This window comes from Echiichthys vipera (assembly GCF_963691815.1).
Source record: "Echiichthys vipera genome assembly, chromosome: 8".
Classification (NCBI taxonomy): domain Eukaryota; kingdom Metazoa; phylum Chordata; class Actinopteri; order Perciformes; family Trachinidae; genus Echiichthys; species Echiichthys vipera.
The window spans coordinates 2,753,444-2,773,443 of NC_139833.1; the positions used below are offsets into that span (position 1 = coordinate 2,753,444).

Genomic DNA, 20,000 nt, shown 5'->3' on the forward strand with positions numbered 1-20,000 from the left:
GGATACAAGCGACTGTGCTCCAGTAGGCGCTCACACACGAATATTCATCGACTACGCAAGAGGAAAGAAAAGAACATCGTCACAATTTATGACATTACAAAAAAAGCTGTGCAACGCGGCAACATAAGAAGTTCATTCAGTCATCTTCAACTGCTTGTCCCTGTTGGGGTTGCAGGGGGAGGGCTGGAGCCGATCCCAGCTGACATCGGGCGTGAGGCGGGGTCCACCCTGGACAGGACGCCAGTCTATCACAGGACACATAGAGACGAACAGAGACAGACAACCATTCACACCTACGGGTGATTTAGAGTCATCAATGAACCGAACACCTGCACGTCTTTGGACTGTGGGAGGAAACCGGAGAACCCGGAGAAAACCCACGCAGACACGGGGACAACATGCAAACTCCACACTGAAGGGCCCCAGCCGGGATTCAAACCAGGAACCCTCTCGCTGTGAGGCAACAGTGCTAACCACTACATAAGAAGTTCATTCATTCATCTTCAACCGCTTATCCCGGGGTCGGGGTAGCAGGGGGCTGGAGCCGACCCCAGCTGGCATCGGGCGTGAGGCGGGGTCCACCCTGGACAGGACGCCAGTCTATCACAGGACACATAGAGACGAACAGAGACAGACAACCATTCACACCTACGGGTGATTTAGAGTCATCAATGAACCCAACACCTGCACGTCTTTGGACTGTGGGTGGAAACCGGAGAACCCGGAGAAAACCCACGCAGACACGGGGACAACATGCACACTCCACACAGAAGGGCCCCAGCCGGGATTCAAACCAGGGACCCTCTCGCTGTAAGGCGACAGTGCTAACCACTACATAAGACATAAGTACATAAGAGGGTGTGACATGATTGTACATCACATGGAGACGTTAGTAGATACTGATGCAGCGCTGCGTAAGCATCATTTCACTGCTGTAGCTGTTTGAGGTGGAGCTGGGTTTAACTACTTTATACGGTCAGGCTGTTTAATCCAGTGGGTCCCAACCTAGGGATCAGGCCCCTCCAAAAGGTCACAGGGTAAATCTGAGGGGTCGGGAAATGATTAAAGTGGTAGGACAGAACAAAGAACAGTTGTGCTACACAATGGAGAAGTTATTTATAAAAAAAAACAACATGAGAAGCTAAGAAATTGAAATTTGATCGAAGTGCTTTCCAAATCTGCCTCAAGCCAAAACACTCGAAGCCTTTGGTTTATTATTTGTTATTATTTGGAGTATTTTATAAAGGTATCATATATTTTCAGTGTTAAATCTATGAAGGAACGAACAACAGCAGCTGTCAGATGAATGTTGTGGAAGTAAAATGCACATTTTTGTCACAAATGTAGTGTAATTGAAGTGTTAAGTTACATAAAATGCTCCAAATATAAGCAGAGTACTTGAGTAAATGTTACTTTCCACCACAGGCGTTATATAAATAGTACTCAGATGTTAACCACAGACGACAGATGGATCATATAAGAATGAGATGATATGAATATTACACATAACATTATAACATTTCCCTTGAACCTCCTACTGTGTTCGATGACTGGAATACAGTGAGTGATCCGGGCACGATTAATCACACAGAGGAGAACATGTGATCATGCGAATACTCGCCACAAGATCAAGCTCTCAACCTTTCCCACAGAATAACTTCAGAGGAAAACCACCGGCGTGTCCCGACGTGGGAGCTGTACCTTGGATGCAGCTGGTCACGGCGAGGATGCTGAAGCACCAACACACAGACAGGAGCTGCAGCCACTTCATGTTCCCATGGACGAGAGCATCACACTGTGGAAATATACATATTTTTAGAGTCTCTTCCTTGAGTTTCTTAGACATTTATCATCCCAGTCTACACCAGCATCCACAGGGATGTATCTATGTAATACACACTTGTGATACAAATATAAACAAGTCACACAGATATAATAATCTTCTTTAAGTTCACATTATGTGAAAAGGACGAGAGAATCAAGTGTTAGCATGTGTGGTTACCTCGGGGGCTGTCCTGCTGCTGTGGATGTCTCAGACAGTGAATGAGTGGTGGAACTTTGGTGGTTTAGCTTATCACTGATTGCGTGACAGGAAGTCGACGCTTTGCTTTTTACGTCACAGTTTGTTTTTTTTGCATTTCACCCTTTTGGTTTGATTTGGGGCACGTGCACTAGCTTTTGTTCACGGGGCTAAAGTGAAACGATTCAGGAGAGAAGGTATTCAGGTTGTCTTTTTAGCATTTGATGACTTGGATATGTGTCCTTCCTTTTATTTATAGTGCCAAATCATAACCAAAGTGATCTCAGGACACTTTACAGAGCAGGTAAAGACCACACTCTATGACTTATTTATGATTTACACAGACCCAACAATTCCCCCGTAGAGTACGGTGGCGTTGAAAACCTTCACTATAACAGACAGGAACGTCAGACAGACCCAGCTCTGTGGAGGACGCACATCTGTCTGCACCGGAGAGAGGAAGAGAAGGAGAGAGAGAGAGAGAGAAAAGACGGACAGATGGACAGAGAGAGACAAAGACAGAGACAGACACACTTCCAGTAACTATAATAATATCTATAGTAATGTGAATATGACTTATTAATACAGCAGAACAGTAGAAACAAGCACAGCTAAGGTGATAAATTATAACAGCAGCAGGAAGCGTCACGCAGGACCACGGCAGCAGGCACCACCACCATCAGCAGAGACCTGCACACAGGACCAGGGCAGCAGGCACCACCACCATCAGCAGAGACCTGCCCACAGGACCACGGCAGCAGGCACCACCACCATCAGCAGAGACCTACACACAGGACCACGGCAGCAGGCACCACCACCATCAGCAGAGACCTGGGAGACGACAAAGCACAAACAACTCCGGGGAAGAAGTGAATTAGTAACATGCACTGATGAGACATGAATGATACAGACAGAGAGGAGAGAAGCTCAGAGTATCTGGTATAGTATTATCCCCGGCAGACTCGGCCTATAGCAGCATCATTAAGCAGAACACAATCAGCTTAAAAATAACAACATTGCTAAGGGCTCATGAGCACTAGCTGTAAGCTTTAGTAAAAGCACTGTCTAGCACAGGGGTGGGCACTTCCGATCCTGGAGAGCCACTGTCCTGCATGTTTTAGGTTCCTCTCTGCTCTAACACACCTGAGTCTAATGATGTGCTCGTTATCAAGCAGCTGATGCTCGCCACAGTTTGATTATTGTTAGACTCAGGTGTGTGAGGGTAGGGAGGAACCTAAAACATGCAGGACAGTGGCTCTCCAGGACTTGCCCACCCCTGGGCTAGCATGTTGCTTCAGATCTCCCATACCTTAACAAACAACAATCAACAAACACTTTTCAACATTTTCACTTAAAAGAAACGCCAAGCTGGCCGCAGTAACCACTGGACCATTATGACTTGTGCAAAGAACGGACGTGATATATAATCATAATCATGTATATCACATATACTGTACATCGTCGTGCATATACATACTATACTGTATGTACATGCACAGATGAGTACTTGAGTCTTGTTGTGCACCTCAAGGGTTAATTCTGGGCCCTATTCCTTTATCAGTGTAAATGCTTCCTCTGTCACATAAGCAGTAGACAAAATTTATTTTCATTTCTATGCCGATGATACACAATAATATGTCAGCTGGGATCGGCTCCGGCCCCCCCACGACCCCAATAGGGACAAGCGGTTGAAGATGAATGAATGAATGAATGTTATATCTTTAAAAAATTAAACCAATACCAACCTGTCAGCCTGACTTTTGGGAGTCGTTTCTGACAGTATGAGGGTTTATTCAGCATTAAAATGACTGCAATTAGTCCACAAATGCTTCACACAGTCCAAAGACGTGCAGGTGTTGGGTTCATTGATGACTCTAAATCACCCGTAGGTGTGAATGGTTGTCTGTCTCTGTTCGTCTCTATGTGTCCTGTGATAGACTGGCGTCCTGTCCAGGGTGGACCCCGCCTCACGCCCGATGTCAGCTGGGATCGGCTCCAGCCCCCCGCGACCCCGACAGGGACAAGAGGTTGAAGATGAATGATGAGGAATGTGTAATTTCATGACTTACCTCCATGTCCTCTGTAAGAGAACTGTGAACTGTGGACATTTAGCTTATTGATACTTCATTTGAACGTTTGACCTTCTCTGTGCAGAACGATGTAGTTTGACACTAGACGGCTGTTTTCACATTAATTTACTACAGAATCAGAAGCTAGGACACAAATAACTTCTACGACTTCCATAGACAGTGAAAGATGTACACTGTCAGGGCTATCATTGTGCTTCATGAATTCAGCAGCATATATATATATACATATACACATTAACTTAGATATGAAGAGATTAAAAAGAGCTCCTTGTCTTGTATGAAAACAAGAAAATCCTCATCAATTCTAGCTAGCTGCTGAACTCTTCTATGATAACGTGCACAAACTGTATTCATGCAAACAAACCGGAAACATCCCTAATCGACTTTGCAAAGACTTATGGGTAAATAAAATTGCTACTCACCAAATACTCAGACCCAGATCCAGCTTCACATGTGCAGTTCAAATGAAAGTGATTTTCCCAAAATGCAATGCATCAAATACTGCATCAAACTGTTACTTTGGACAGTTGATCTGCCGTAAAGTGCCGTATTTTTTAGAGAAAAACATAATAAAACTGTTAAAAATGGTCAATTTAAAGTAATTTAATATATTCTCCTTTGTATGAACAACATCATTCTGTACGTTACGATAACAGAGTAATACTGTGGAAGTTTTACAGTTTAAAGAAACACACTTGTACTTCAACAGCAGTCAACGGGGAGACCATCAGCTGCCTCGGAAAATGAACCAGTTAAACTTCCCCCTCCCACTGCGTCTACCATTAGGTGCTCTCTCAGTAGGGAAAAATCCTCTTCCACTGTTTGATATTATCAGTTCATCATCTTCACCAAGTAGAACCTCGCAAAACACGTTGCTTCACACTCTATTGTAGATCCAGTCGCGATATCATGACTAAAGAAAAATACACAACATCTCATCTCATCTCATCTTCAGCCTCTTATCCGGGGTCGGGTCTCGGGGGCAGCAGCTCTAGCAGGGGACCCCAAACTTCCCTTTCCCGGGCCATATTAACCAGCTCTAACTGGGGGATCCTGAGGCGTTCCCAGGCCAGTGTGGAGATCTAATCTCTCCACCTGGTCCTGGGTCTTCCCCGAGGCCTCCTCCCAGCTGGACGTGCCTGGAACACCTCCCTAGGGAGGCGCCCAGGGTTCATCCTTACCAGATGATCCTGAACCACCTCAACTGGCTCCTTTCAACACAAAGGAGCAGCGGCTCTACTCCGAGTTCCTCACGGATGCTGAACTTCTCCCCCTCTCTCTAAGGGAGACTCCAGACCCCCTCCTGAGGAAACACATTTCAGACGCTTGGACCTGCGACCTCCTTCTTTGGGTCCTGACCCAGCTTTCATGACCACAGGTGAGGGTAGGAACCAGGACTGAGGGTAGATCCAGAGCTTTGCCTTCCTCAGCTCTCTTTTGGTCACAACGGTGCAGTAGAGCGACTGCAGCTCCGCCCCCGCTGCTCCGATTCTCCGGCCAAACTCACGCTCCATCGTCCCCTCACTCGGGAACATGATCCTGAGGTACTTGAACTCCTTCACTTGGGGTCAGGACTCATTCCCTACCTGGAGTAAGCAATCCAGCGGTTTCCTGCTGAGAGCCATGGCACAGGAACGGAGATTGACGGGTAGATCGATCTACTTTAATCTTGTCAGTGCTAATGTGTATTCAGGGTGAGGTGTATTTTTCCTGTAGAAAGACAGAAAACTGCACTTCCACCGTGTATGTGCAGTAAACACATATATAACTGTAAACACCCTCTGTGGTCGAGCTGAAAGAATAGATTGTCGAACTGCGTTGATCTACTTCCGTCTAATAAACGAGGTCAAGGCCGGATAAATAATCAGAACAACATTTGCTCCAAGTTTGCTCTTTTTACTGACGTTGCAAAAAAAGAAAAACAGGATGGATGGTTACAGTGGTTACTGAGAAAATGCATGTGCAGGTGAAGCTGACATTATCAGACATCTTGATAAGGCAGCGTGCTGGTGCTGGTGCTGCAGTGCGAGCTAACGAAGGCGCCTGACCATGAGACTATGAAGCTGCATAAACAGTGATGAACATGATTAAAACAAGATCCTTCAGCAGTACGAACCAATGCAATAAGAGACATTTTGAGCCAGTGCTGCAGGTTTATGGAGTCTGAAATATCCAAATAATAATTAGAGACTTTTCTCAGTGCTCAGTGCACTTTAAAAAAATAAATAAATATATATATAACGCCTGTGAATGTTCTCATGTGTCCAGGTCGTCGTTCTCCTCAAAGCAATTTCAGTCCAAAGCAACTGGACTTGGTTATTTGTCAGGAAGACGTTTCACCTCTCATCCAAGAGGCTTCATCAGTTCATGTACGCATCTGACCAGGACCAGGCTGGGACTGGACCAGGACCAGGACCAGACTGGACCAGGCTGGGACTGGACCAGGACCAGGACCAGGCTGGGACTGGACCAGGACCAGAACCAGGACCAGGCTGGGACTGGACCAGGACCAGGATCAGGACCAGGACCAGGCTGGGAATGGTCCAACAACTGTCGTTAAGACTCAATAGAGCACTAACGAAGTCGAAACCAACTTTCCACCAACGACTGCCACTCTAGCACAAAGGGTCCCAGTGACATCATCGGCCTTGTGAGAGGTTAAATACCTGGATCTCACACCAGTTAGTTGGACCAGTCCCAGCCTGGTCCTGGTCCTGGTCCTGGTCCAGTCCAAGCCTGGTCAGATGTGTACATGAACTGATGAAGCCTCTTGGATGAGAGGTGAAACGTCTTCCTACACAAATAACCAAGTCCAGTTGCTTTTGACTGGAATTGCTTTGAGGGTATATTTATTTAACCTTCTTCATTAAATTAGAATCCAAACAATGAATTAAAAATGTAATAATAAAAAGATCATTGCATTTGGTTTTTACCACATTTTAAATGATCCAGTATTGACGCACTGATCCGGATACGATACTGAAACACACTGAAAGCTTGGAAATTATAAACATGATGCTGGGACGTTTTCTCCGTGAGATTAATTCAAACATCAGTAATTAACTGCTATAACATATGAGTCTATATGCACATTACTATAGATGTTATTATAGTTACTGGAAGTGTCTCTCTCTCTGTCTTTGTGTCTGTCTTTGTCTCTCTCTGTCCATCTGTCCGTCTTTTCTCTCTCTCTCTCTCTCTCTCCTTCTCTTCCTCTCTCCGGTGCAGACAGATGTGCGTCCTCCACAGAGCTGGGTCTGTCTGACGTTCCTGTCTGTTATAGTGAAGGTTTTCAACGCCACCGTACTCTACGGGGGAATTGTTGGGTCTGTGTAAATCATAAATAAGTCATAGAGTGTGGTCTTTACCTACTCTGTAAAGTGTCCTGAGATCACTTTTGTTATGATTTGGCACTATAAATAAAATTGAATTGAATTGAATTGAATACTTAAGTCACCCCTCTCTCTTTGCCCAACCAAATCCCTCCTTTGTCTTTGAACGATCTTTTAAAGTCAAAAACACAAAAACACAAGTTTTACAAACACAGAAACCTGACTATATACAAAGTGCACCACTAAAACATGTCAAGATGAACAGAATAAACAGGATTACGTGAGCAGATACTTCAAAATCGACCTCTAATCAAAGTGTATTTTCTGGGAAAGTCAACAACAACGTCCGTCTGCCCGCAGCGCTACTGTGACTGTGGCATTAACACCTCCGTGACGATCACTGTGCTTCGTGCGTGAGTTCATTCTCTGAGTTGCTGGAGTCTTCCTGAATAGTTCTGCATATCATCCACTGCTTGACGTAGTTCGAGTTGGAGCCTTTGTTCTCGTGAAACAAATCAGAGTCCATCTGCTCTGCTATGTTTGAGTCTGAGGCTCGGGGGCTGCCGCACTCCCCAAAACCACTGTCGATAGTGTCCAGGTCCACGTGAGGGTAGCCGTCTTCTGACTGCTCGTTTGAGGCGAACGAGTCCAGCGATACCCTCTCCGGTTCATGAAGCCGGGCATGTGGCTGAAAGTTTATGTTTCCCCCTGACGAGTCGTCGGATATTTGGTTTTCGAGTTGCGGTAACATCCCACTGTGCCTCTGCGGCTCCTCTAAATCATAGCCCGCGTGTTCTCGGTTGTCTTCCTGAAATGAAGCAAAGCTTTCTCCCTCTCGGTAACTTCTGAGGGTGTGTGCAGAGCTCTGTGACGCGACCTCTTCGTCAAACTCTTCTTCTCCAGACAGGGTTACGGTGTGGATGGAGACGTGTCCGGTGGAGTGGCCGGTGCCCTGCGACCCGTCCCCGAAGAACAGCAGCGAGTTGCTGTGAGGCCGCAGCATGTGGAGGAAGTGACCGCCTTCTTTCGTCTCGCTGTCCTTGCTGTAGCTTTGTTTCTCGTTGTTCCACCGAAGGACGTCGTTCTCGCTCATAATGGGAGCGTGCGGGTTGATCCTCAGGTAATCGTACTCGCTGAATACAGGCTTCACCCACTCCTGTAACACAGGGAACACAAGACATTCATTTGGTGTTCATGGTCACACTAGTAAAGAAATGTTTAAAGTTACAGTTGCTCATTTGTTTTCTTGTGGGGAGTTCAAAGAGTCGACTGAAACCATTCTCATATATTTAAGGTAGATATCAAGCTGGAGCCAGCGTTAGCCTAGCATGAAGACAAAAAGCACAAAAAGCAGGGAGGAACTTTCAGCCCGGCTCTTGGGCTGATCATGGCCACGACATTTAGGTCGCACTCACACTGTTCCTCCGTACCGTGCCCAAGATCGTTTCACGGCTAAAGTCTAGTTCGTTTGACCAGTGTGAGTGCCGCGTCTAGGAGCAGTACGGTTGCCAGCCACGGCCTATTTGGGCACGTTAGCCGTTAGCCGTTAGCACATGTACGAGCACGAGCGTGCGCACGTGTACGAGCACGAGGCCTACGGCGGTTCTGAGGTCATTTTATGTGCGCCTGTTGGGACATTTGACCCATCCATCCCCCCAACCCACATCCTGACACCACAGACTTTTTCGTTCTCTATACCATGTCACCTGACTTCCTCCTAAGAGGCAGCCCCATGCGTCCTGGCTCCTGATTTTGCCTGAAAAAGTTCTGCTAGATGGCGACGGACCCATGGATCATGGACTGCGCCGATCGCTTTTGGTGTCGGTTAGGTTCAGGCACCAAAACTACAGTTAAGTGACGGGTTTTAGCCTACAAAAGGTGACTGTGACTGTGCACTCACACGTCCGCACCGTGCCCAAACTAGTCTGGTTCCTTTGACCAGTGTGAGTGCAACCGTACCGCGTCTAGCTGCGGCAAGCTTGCCGACCACGGCCCGTTTGGGAGAGGTGGGCTTTTGTAAAGCACATTTGCACGTGTACGAGCCCGAGGCCTACGGCAGTTCTGAGGTCATTTCCTGTGCGCCTGTTGGGACATAGAAAAAAGAAGGAGGGACCATGCACGGACATTTCAAACAATGGCGGTGAAAGGTTCACGTTGGTGTGATGCGGAGGTGGAGTGTTTACTGCAGATTTGGTCGATGAAAAGATTCAAAAACAGTCGACAAGACGCACAAAAACTCTGAGGTCTACGGAAAGATCTGGAAACAAAGCCACGCATCGCCATGACGTCATCAATGCGTGTGACGTGTTACGGCGTGATGACGTATAGGCAGCAAGAAGCATTCTCCGAGGCCCAGGTAGTGTGAGTACAAACGGGCCTGGAGGGGGGGACAAGTACCCTAAAGCCCGGGGCACGGGACGGACGCACAGTGGGAGGGCGCCCTTAGTTACAGTTTTTCATCCCCTTCCTGTTCAGAGGAAAACCAGTTTTCCTAAATCAACTATTTTGGAGCCTTTGGAGAGTCTGGGTGCTTCCTCTCTGCTTCGACTCTTTAAACTGCAGCATGCTAAGCTAAGTGAGACGGACATGAGAGTGGTATTGATCTTCACATTAAACTCTCTGCACTCCATCGAATGCAGGCTTTTGTTAAAGTGCACGAAGGCATTATTACAGACCTCAGCGAAGGCGAGAAGCTGCCTCTTATCTTCTCCTTTTGCAGCATGTTTTTAACCACTAATGCTGCTCGTTTGAAGTGTCAGACACCCAGCGAGTACCTAAACATGTAGATTACGTGGGGATTTCACAGCGTTCAGTAGATTACATCTGAACATTCGGCTACTGTAATAAAAGCTCCGTATACATCTAATAATGAGTCCAGTACAGACAAAACCTGACACTGACAGTAGGAAACTATTGTCTTGTGAATATGTTTTAAATAGCTGTACAATTTTAATTTTAAAATATAGTTATTTTAGGCATGAAACCAGAGGATATGACATCATTTATGAGCGTGACGCGGACAAACAGCGAGGATCCACTCCACAACAAAGCCATTTTTCATGTTTTGAGCTCAATTAAGAGATAAAACTGCACTGTTGGTACTATTTTAATGACTCTACCTACATATCCTTTTCTCTTTCCCTCGCCACATATACGTGCTACAGAAAAATAAACCTTCTGCAGCCTCCCTGCCTCCATTCAGCAGGGCGATGGGCAGATAAGCATGAATCAGTCCCTTCATGCAGAGGCCACCACATCCTGAGGTACGGAGCTCAACAGCATGACTGAATCATCTCCGATCTGCTGTGAGAGCGCTGCTGTGAGTCTGCACCACAAGACGATAGCACAGTCAAACTAGAATAACACACTCTCACACTGTCACCCGTTCAGGTTTTAACTCTTTGGGACGGGACTGCGGAACAATTACATGTTCAAATGGTCTTGCGGAGTATCTGGAAGTATTTAGGAGAGAGCGTTAGGGACTGGAGTAGAATAAACTTGGCTTTGAGTCATCAGACATGAGACAGTAGAGACGGATAAACGTACAGATATATGATACCAGTGATGTAATGAGAATTTCAGAATAAAATAATGCATATGCTTAAATACATAAAAAGCAATAAATATAAAAACTAAATCTTACATCTGTCATCAACCCAACTGATGAAGAACTCTGAAAAAGGCTCAGCAGTGTCTCAACTCTACATAAACTTAACTATCTCATCTCATCTTCAGTCTCTTATCCGGGGTCGGGTCGCGGGGGCAGCAGCTCCAGCAGGGGACCCCAAACTTCCCTGTCCCGGGCCACATTAACCAGCTCTAACTGGGGGATCCTGAGGCGTTCCCAGGCCAGTGTGGAGATCTAATCTCTCCACCTGGTCCTGGGTCTTCCCCGAGGCCTCCTCCCAGCTGGACGTGCCTGGAACACCTCCCTAGGGAGGCGCCCAGGGTTCATCCTTACCAGATGATCCTGAACCACCTCAACTGGCTCCTTTCAACACAAAGGAGCAGCGGCTCTACTCCGAGTTCCTCACGGATGCTGAACTTCTCCCCCTCTCTCTAAGGGAGACTCCAGCCCCCCTCCTGAGGAAACACATTTCAGACGCTTGTACCTGCAACCACCATAAATCAGCCAGTTTACTCCTTCTAAAGATTAATGATACAACTTTTTATTTATATTTGTCTCATAACCATATTTCGACTGACTTGTTTGGGATTGAATGCGTTTAAACAAGCTTAAAAGGACAAAGTGTTTTGAACTGAGTCTAATTAAAGCACAGAATGTCCCTTGTTTAGCCCAGTTGAGCACTTTTGCATAATGCAGACCAGTACAGGAAGCAGTGCTAAATAAAGAGCTGTCTCAGTTTCTCTCCGGTGCTTCCGCTCTCTAAGTATGATCTCTTTTTGTAGTTGCAGCAGCAGCGCCCTCTGCTGAGCAACGTTTGTAACCACACACAGGTTTGAGCTCAGCACTGTGGAGATGGCAAGAAACAATACATCACCATATATTCATATATATCTCCCAACACAAGTAACGTGACGGGGACTATGGGTGTTTAAATAGATACTGTATTTATCTCATCTGATCTCATCTTCAGCCTCTTATCCGGGGTCGGGTCGCGGGGGCAGCAGCTCCAGCAGGGGACCCCAAACTTCCCTTTCCCGGGCCACATTAACCAGCTCTAACTGGGGGATCGGCGGTTCTGACGTAATTTTATGAAAAAGAAGGAGGGACCATGCGCGGACATTTCAAACAATGGCGGTGAAAGGTTCACGTTGGTGTGATGCGGAGGTGGAGTGTTTACTGCAGATTTGGTCGATGAAAAGATTCAAAAACAGTCGACAAGATGCACAAAAACTCCGAGGTCTACGGAAAGATCTGGAAACAAAGCCACGCATCGCCATGACGTCATCAATGCGTGTGACGTGTTACGGCGTGATGACGTATAGGCAGCAAGAAGCATTCTCCGAGGCCCAGGTAGTGTGAGTACAAACGGGCCTGGAGGGGGGGACAAGGACCCTAAAGTACGGGGCACGGGACGCACGCACAGTGGGAGGGCGCCCTGAGTTACATTTTAGATTACAGTTTTTCATCCCCTTCCTGTTCAGTGGAAAACCTGTTTTGCTAAATCAACTATTTTGGAGCCTTTGGAGAGTCTGGGTGTTTCCTCTCTGCTTCCACTCTTTAAACTACCGTATGCTAAGCTAAGTGAGACGGACATGAGAGTGGTATTGATCTGAAAATGGGGGATCCTGAGGCGTTCCCAGGCCAGTGTGGAGATCTAATCTCTCCACCTGGTCCTGGGTCTTCCCCGAGGCCTCCTCCCAGCTGGACGTGCCTGGAACACCTCCCTAGGGAGGCGCCCAGGGTTCATCCTTACTAAGTATTATGGATGTGTGGCACTGGAGGCAGTTATTGTTCTTTTGTGCTGAAACGGTTTAACAAGACAACCTTTACAAAGCTACATAACTATGACACCAGGAAACACCTACAGTTCACTCAAATATGTCGCTAAAGTTCATTCATTCATTCATCTTCAAGGAGCCGATCCCAGCTGACATCGGGCGTGAGGCGGGGTCCACCCTGGACAGGACGCCAGTCTATCACAGGACACATAGAGACGAACAGAGACAGACAACCATTCACACCTACGGGTGATTTAAGAGTCATCAATGAACCGAACACCTGCACGTCTTTGGACTGTGGGAGGAAACCGGAGAACCCGGAGAAAACCCACGCAGACACGGGGACAACATGCAAACTCCACACAGAAGGGCCCCAGCTGGGATTCGAACCTGGAACCCTCTTGTTGTGAGGCGATAGTGCTAACCACCACACCACATATTTCTGAGTTTGTTTAAAACCCATAAAACCTGATCTGGTTTCCCCTGTTTTAACAGCTGTTCTTTATCGGACACCAAGACGACGCTCAGTCATTTTAAAGGTGTCACCGTAGACCACCACGCATTTGTCTGGGAACCTAAAGGCGAGATGTTCTGGACGCGTTTCACATTTCTCTTGAATTGGCAAACATGAGAGAGGGCATCAGTCTATCTATGGGAGTCTAAAGATAGAAGAAGAAGAATTTAGATTAGGGGAAAATACAACAACGGTGATGGAAACGACAATCTTAAAAACATCAGTAAGAGGAGAAAAACATAAACCACAGAACTGAATTGTGACAAACCGGCTGCTTTTAACCTGAGACGATGACGCATAAAAGATCCGCAGCAGGGGTATTTTCCACCGGGGTGGAACAGGTCAGGCCGTCGTACAGACATATCTACCCACGGCGCCTCTTGAAGCCCCTGCACACTGACTCATTCACCTCATGACGGCTCTTGAATGTGAAGTCATGGGGAAGTTCCATCGAGCGGGGTCCAGATGTGCTGAAAGTCCCCTCGAGGGCAACACCTGCTGGATCAGTCGGAAACTACACGTGCAGCCCTGCGCTTTGTTTCGCTTTCTCTTCTTACCTTGAAGTTCCCTCCATAGCTGAGGTCCAGGGGCTTGAAGAAGTCATGCGGCCTGGGGATGTAGACGATCCGCTGGAGCTTTTTCTGCCACCACCTGCAACGGATAACACAACCTCTGTCATTCACCTGTGCTGTGTCACGTGTGATTTGGTTTTTTTTGGTACGTTATCTGTGGAGAAGCTGGAGAAGTCATGACCAAAGGCTCCCCGACTCTTAATTCTGATTGCTCAAAATTACCTTTACGAGAATTATTAAACGTTAAAACGCTGACGTAGTGACAAACTTTGGTTTAAACCTTTTAGTTTATTCAGGTCAAAACTGGATGAGAGAGGGATTCACACCCTCCACTGCTGCAATTATGTGCTGATATAATCGGGGAAGCAGTAGCTCAGTCCATAGGTCCATAGTCTATAGGTTCGAGTCCCTGTGTGGACCATGAATGGAGCGTGGACTGGTGGCTGGAGAGGTGCCAGTTCATCTCCTGGGCACTGCAGAGGTGCTGTTGCGCATGACACCGAACCTCCAACTGCTCGGGGCGCTGAGCCACTGGCAGCCCCCTCGCTCTGACATCTCTCCATTAGTTGCATGTATATAGGTCCTATCTGTACATGTGTGTGTGTTTCAGGCATGTGTGTGTGTGTGTGTGTGTGTGTGTGTGTGTGTGTGTGTGTGTGTGTGTGTGTGTGTGTGTGTAACATGAATAATAATAACAGAGTGAAAAAATTGAATTTATCGGGATCAATAAAGTTCTTCTTCTTCTTCTTCTCCTCCTCCTGCAGAGTTAAATTCATCAGCGGCAAAAACTGCAGCCTCCAAAATGACCATGAAGTGGAATCAACACCTCTTAAAAACATCTTCAGCAGAAATCGACGTAGGGAAATTCTTGTAGCATAGATTCATTTTAGCTCAGTGCACCTCACAAAGTGGGAACTGAGTGAATATCACAGACGTCTGCAGAGCATCATCAGACGGCATATGGTGTTAACATTAATACGTTCTATTGCAGAGACCTAAGTAAGCAGTTCATGGAAACACCAAAGTTCAAATCCTAATGGTTCACAGAAGATGTCCTCTTGTGTTATTCTCTAAAATAGTAAACATGATATAGTGCATTTACTTATTCAAGCGTGTGTGTGTTTCCCTTGTCCCTGTGTGCTCTCAGTAGGTGAAGTCCTCTCAGTTCTCTGAACCCTGATGTGCAGCATGACTTCCTATGTCTGCTAGCCCTCTCAGTGCAACGCACGGCTGCACGTAAAGCACAGCGGCGGTTTCTCTCTATGTGGGAGGTGATGCCAGGAACAGCGTCGACTGAAGCAGTGAGAAGCTTTGCTGATCATTTACTGGAAGACGTCGTGTCGCTGACCTTAAGACTTCACTCGCTTTCTTTTTCTGTGCCATGAATTCAGATGCACTCGTGTGAAAATTGAAGGAAAGTGTAACCTTGAACATGATTTGCACATGTTCTGCCATAATGATAATAGTTGTTTCAGTCCAATATGGAAAAACAACCTGACACCTGTAGTATCTCGATGTTAGAAGAAGAAGAATTCCTTTATTCCCACAATGGAGGAAATTCAATTTTCACTCTGTTATTATTATTCATGTTACACACACACAGGCCCGAAACACACACACATGCTCAAACAGGAGCTTTATACATGCAACTAATGGAGAGATGTCAGAGCGAGGGGGCTGCCAGTGACCGGCGCCCCGAGCAGTTGGGGGTTCGGTGCTTTGCTCAACAGCACCTCAGCAGTGCCCAGGAGCCCCAGTTCACGCTCCATTCATGGTCCACACAGGGACTCGAACCAGCGATCCTCCTGGTTCACAGCCAAGTCACCTATGGACTGAGCTACTGCCGCCCCAAAAGAGACACGAGGTCTGAGAGCGTGCTGCTTATTTTGCATTTTCTGATTATTGTTGATGAGTAATAATCTTTGAAGTGACTCGTAGTTATCTCTCGTTTTGGAGAGACCTCTTTAACTTATACTTGTTTCTTTGAGTTGTGATGACCCTGGGGTTGGTCCTGCTCCGTCCTCTTGTTGGCTGTTTGTTTGCTTTGTTTCAGGAGGTTGGTGAGAGGAGCTACGCCATCAGAGATGCAGCACACCTGAGCAGGTCGGGCTCAGGTGGCTTTAAAGCACACCTGCAGGATCCTCTCGCTCTCTCTCCCGGCCTGACTGACATTATTATTATTATTATTTGTTTCCATATTGTTTCCACACACACACACTTACACTCTCACACACACACAGACACTGCACACACACTGACAACTGATACTGAGTTCTATTGCTTATTTCCTTTGATTAATTCAAACATTTTGAATTATTTACAGACTGTAAATAATGTGTGGTCTCCCTCTTTTGTCACATACTGTTGAACCAGGTTGTGACAGAGTGGAGCAGCATCCAACATGTCCTTTTTACTGTTTTGTTTTTTTTATTCTTATTTGACCATAAACACTCTGGTTCATGTTGCTTCCCTTTCCCCCCGTAACAATAGTCCTCAACCTCTTTCACTGCTGCAAGCTTCTCCAAAAGCTGCGACTCATCACTGAACATCGAGGACCACCAGTCTGAAGACAGATGCTTTCGAAGTTGTGTGGTGATGTTGTTAAATGATAATCCACGCAGTGTTTGGGGAAACACGGGTAAGCGTGCCTTTGTGAATTGTTAATAAAGAGAAATGTTGACACACCCCACTGGACCCACAAAAGAGACATGGGGTCACATTCTCATACCTGAGGAAAACAGAAAGCAGTACTCACGGTTTTTGTGAATAACCCAGCAACAGAACCAGGAGGAGAACGACGGGCACGGAGAAGAACCACCACCATCTTTTCATTCCTGTGATGGAAACATGAGATATCAAACATGTTCTGACAAAACTGAGGGGATAAATAAACGTAATTTTATTTTATGACACCATGAAGCATGAAAACACAGCCGTGACCGGCCTCAACAGTCTGATTCATCTCATCTTCAGCCTCTTATCCGGGGTCGGGTCGCGGGGTCAGCAGCTTTAGCAGGGGACCCCAAACTTCCCTTTCCCGGGCCACATTAACCAGCTCTAACTGGGGGATCCTGAGGCGTTCCCAGGCCAGTGTGGAGATCTAATCTCTCCACCTGGTCCTGGGTCTTCCCCGAGGCCTCCTCCCAGCTGGACGTGCCTGGAACACCTCCCTAGGGAGGCGCCCAGGGTTCATCCTTACCAGATGATCCTGAACCACCTCAACTGGCTCCTTTCAACGCAAACGGCTCTACTCCGAGTTCCTCACGGATGCTGATTCAGCATGAGACAAAAGCTGGTTGTTTTCATGCCTCCAGGCTGGAAGGTGTGTGTGCGTTTTTACCTGCAGCGTCTGCAGAAGTCCCTCTAGTCCCCCACTCTGCGGTGGAGCTCCACTCGCTCCATGGACCAGTGTAGAGATACCCGGGACACATTTGGGCCTGAACATCCACGGTATAGTTGACGCTCGGCTGCAGCTTCTTACTGTCTAACAGCACATACTTTTCTTCCGTCTTTAAAGTGGAATGAAGTGGATCCTGTCACAAAGGAATGAACAGAAGAGCAGCTTTGGACGGGAGCTGTCAGCAGAGACAATCAACCACAATATAACGCAACCTCTCGCTTTGTTTGGGCGTTTACGCTCACGTCTTACCTTCGACAAGTCTTTGCTTTCTCTCACGCGCACCCCGTATGTGAGACAGCGCCCTTGGCTGTCGTCCCAAGTGACGTTGTAGAATCCGTCGGCGTTTGTCACTTGAACCTTGACGGGAGGCCGGGGTTTCACTGTTAAACGCCCCGAGGGGGGACAAGGGAAATAGTGTGAAATTGAAAATGTGCGTATGACGACAGTGCTCTGCACCACAACTAGCAGTTGAACAATATTTTTAGGTTTCGTCTGAATGCAGAGGGTGAAGCAGGTGGGTGGGCGATGCTAGTGCTGTATGATTCTTGTAATCTTTGGATTTTCTTACATTTAAAGAACAGGTAAAACGGTTAAATGTACAGTAATGTGATGACTGTGTTTAAGAAGAGAGGAATTGCAGAATAAGGGATAAAGCTTTGTGTCGAATACACGTAAAAACAAAAGCTTAGGCTGAAAGAAGGAAGCGAAATGATCTCATCTCATCTTTAGCCTCATATCTGGGGTCGGGTCTCGGGGGCAGCAGCTCCAGCAGGGGACCCCAAACTTCCCTTTCCCGGGCCACATTAACCAGCTCTAACTGGGGGATCCTGAGGCGTTCCCAGGCCAGTGTGGAGATCTAATCTCTCCACCTGGTCCTGGGTCTTCCCCGAGGCCTCCTCCCAGCTGGACGTGCCTGGAACACCTCCCTAGGGAGGCGCCCAGCGTTCATCCTTACTAAGTATTATGGATGTGTGGCACTGGAGGCAGTTATTGTTTTTTTACTGAGTTAAACCGTTTTTTAACAAGACCAGGAAAAGATGAACTTTAAAAAGCTACATAAATATGACACCAGGCAACACCTCCACCTGGTCCTGGGTCTTCCCCGAGGACTCCTCCCCGCTGAAGAGAAACGAACTTCTTATATAACACGCATAATCTGACGCCTCTAAATGCGTCACAGAGGATCGACTCGCTGTCATCTGTGACCTTTGTTTTCCTTGTTATCCTCCTATCTGTTCAGCAGAAGTGACAGATACTGAAATGTCAGCTCGGTTGTTATCAGCTTGACTTACCCACGTCACTCAGAGCCCAGGTGGCATTCGTCAACACTCGACCCCCCTGGTGCATGACTTCAGCGACGCACGTGGTCCCGATGGATGCAACATCATCGAGCAACTCCGGATACATGACGCACCAGGATTGAAGCGGTTCGACTTCACAGCTGTCAGTGACCACGAGCTCTTCATCCCTACGATGGATAAACGCTGCGTTAGTAAGCCGCAACGTCCCGTGACATCATCATCTGTTTCCATGTGATCGTTTAAAACTGAGCAATGAAAAAAAGCTCCAGTTCACACCTTCAATTTCACTTCAGAGCAAAAATACAGAGGAGAGGCAACAACAAAGCCTTGTATTGTTTACCTGTCTACGTGATTCACATTAAATATCTCACGGTCATGCTAATTATCAGTGTATGCAGCTGCTAAAAGCTCCTTTCTAGAGCCTGAATAGTCAAATCGGCCGACTCCAGGTCAGTTATTTTCTCTTTATTCTCCTTTAGTGTTTCATGTTACTCTCCAAAACCCAAACACGTTCAGTTTATGATCATAAAAGACAAACAAAAGCATAAATCCTTGTGCTCTGCGTCACACGGTGGGTTCAACGTGTTTTAGGCCGGGGATCCCGGGGAATGGATTCTTCCAGGGTGACGGGTTGACGCCCTATAAATAGGCGCCATTTTGGCAACCTGGGGTTCTTGTGTTGCTGACACTGAGGTGCCCATAATGCCAGGAGTGATGAATACAAGAACCGCCTCGGTGACCCACCTCGAACCTTGCCTGTGGGTCATTTTTTGCTGTATCATGCAGCTGTAATTGTGGTCATTCTCACAATCCTCATTAAAGAAATCACAAATTTATTAAATCAATTGATTTTTCTCTTTGTGGTGGTTTAGAAAGTGTTACCATTACTTTTTAACAACCAGGGAGCACTTAAGAGTTTATTTTTCAATCTTTACATAACTGTATTTAAGGGATCCTTTTATAAATACCGTATTTTCCGCACTATAAGGCGCACCACATTATAAGGCGCATAGAACAGACGCTACAGTCGAGGCTGGGGTTACGTTAAGGACCGCCTCTAAATTCATTCATGTTAAGTTTGTGTGCTAGCACGAGTAGCATCCAGCTGCAGACCCGGAGCACGAGCCCCTCACTTGCATCACTTCCGTCAAGCAAGGGGCTTGTGACAAGTGAGGGGCTTGTGCTCCGGGTCTGCAGCTGGACAGTATCGTGCTAGCGCTGTTGCCTTCAGTGGAACAGTGATCGTACGGACTCTTCTACTTGCTGCTCTCTGTTCAACAACCCACTGTTGGAGTTTGTCCTCCAGCTGCAGCCGTCTCGCTCTGTTCCCTCTAAACTCTGTTTAGTCTTCTCTACTCGGCGCAG

General features: G+C 46.9%; 2 protein-coding genes across 2 annotated transcripts in view; both read right to left on the reverse strand.

Annotated features, from left to right (window-relative positions):
- LOC310950085 (interleukin-21 receptor-like) overlaps nucleotides 1-1,771 on the reverse strand; it is a gene marked incomplete at both ends in the record, with an annotated part of 7,096 nt that extends 5,325 nt beyond the window's left edge. The window contains 2 exons of the mRNA XM_083917748.1: nucleotides 1-51; nucleotides 1,702-1,771. The exon at nucleotides 1-51 is cut by the window's left edge and continues 88 nt beyond it. Of these exons, the coding sequence (XP_083773874.1) occupies nucleotides 1-51; nucleotides 1,702-1,771 (121 nt within the window). The remainder of the gene's footprint in view (nucleotides 52-1,701) is intronic.
- A 6,068-nt stretch (nucleotides 1,772-7,839) lies between these two features.
- The window catches only part of il21r.1 (interleukin 21 receptor, tandem duplicate 1), a gene marked incomplete at both ends in the record, with an annotated part of 26,479 nt that continues 14,318 nt past the window's right edge, over nucleotides 7,840-20,000 (reverse strand). Inside the window, 5 exons of the mRNA XM_083917749.1 lie at nucleotides 7,840-8,598; nucleotides 13,920-14,013; nucleotides 17,310-17,467; nucleotides 17,584-17,714; nucleotides 18,627-18,802. Coding sequence (XP_083773875.1) covers nucleotides 7,840-8,598; nucleotides 13,920-14,013; nucleotides 17,310-17,467; nucleotides 17,584-17,714; nucleotides 18,627-18,802 — 1,318 coding nt within the window. The remainder of the gene's footprint in view (nucleotides 8,599-13,919; nucleotides 14,014-17,309; nucleotides 17,468-17,583; nucleotides 17,715-18,626; nucleotides 18,803-20,000) is intronic.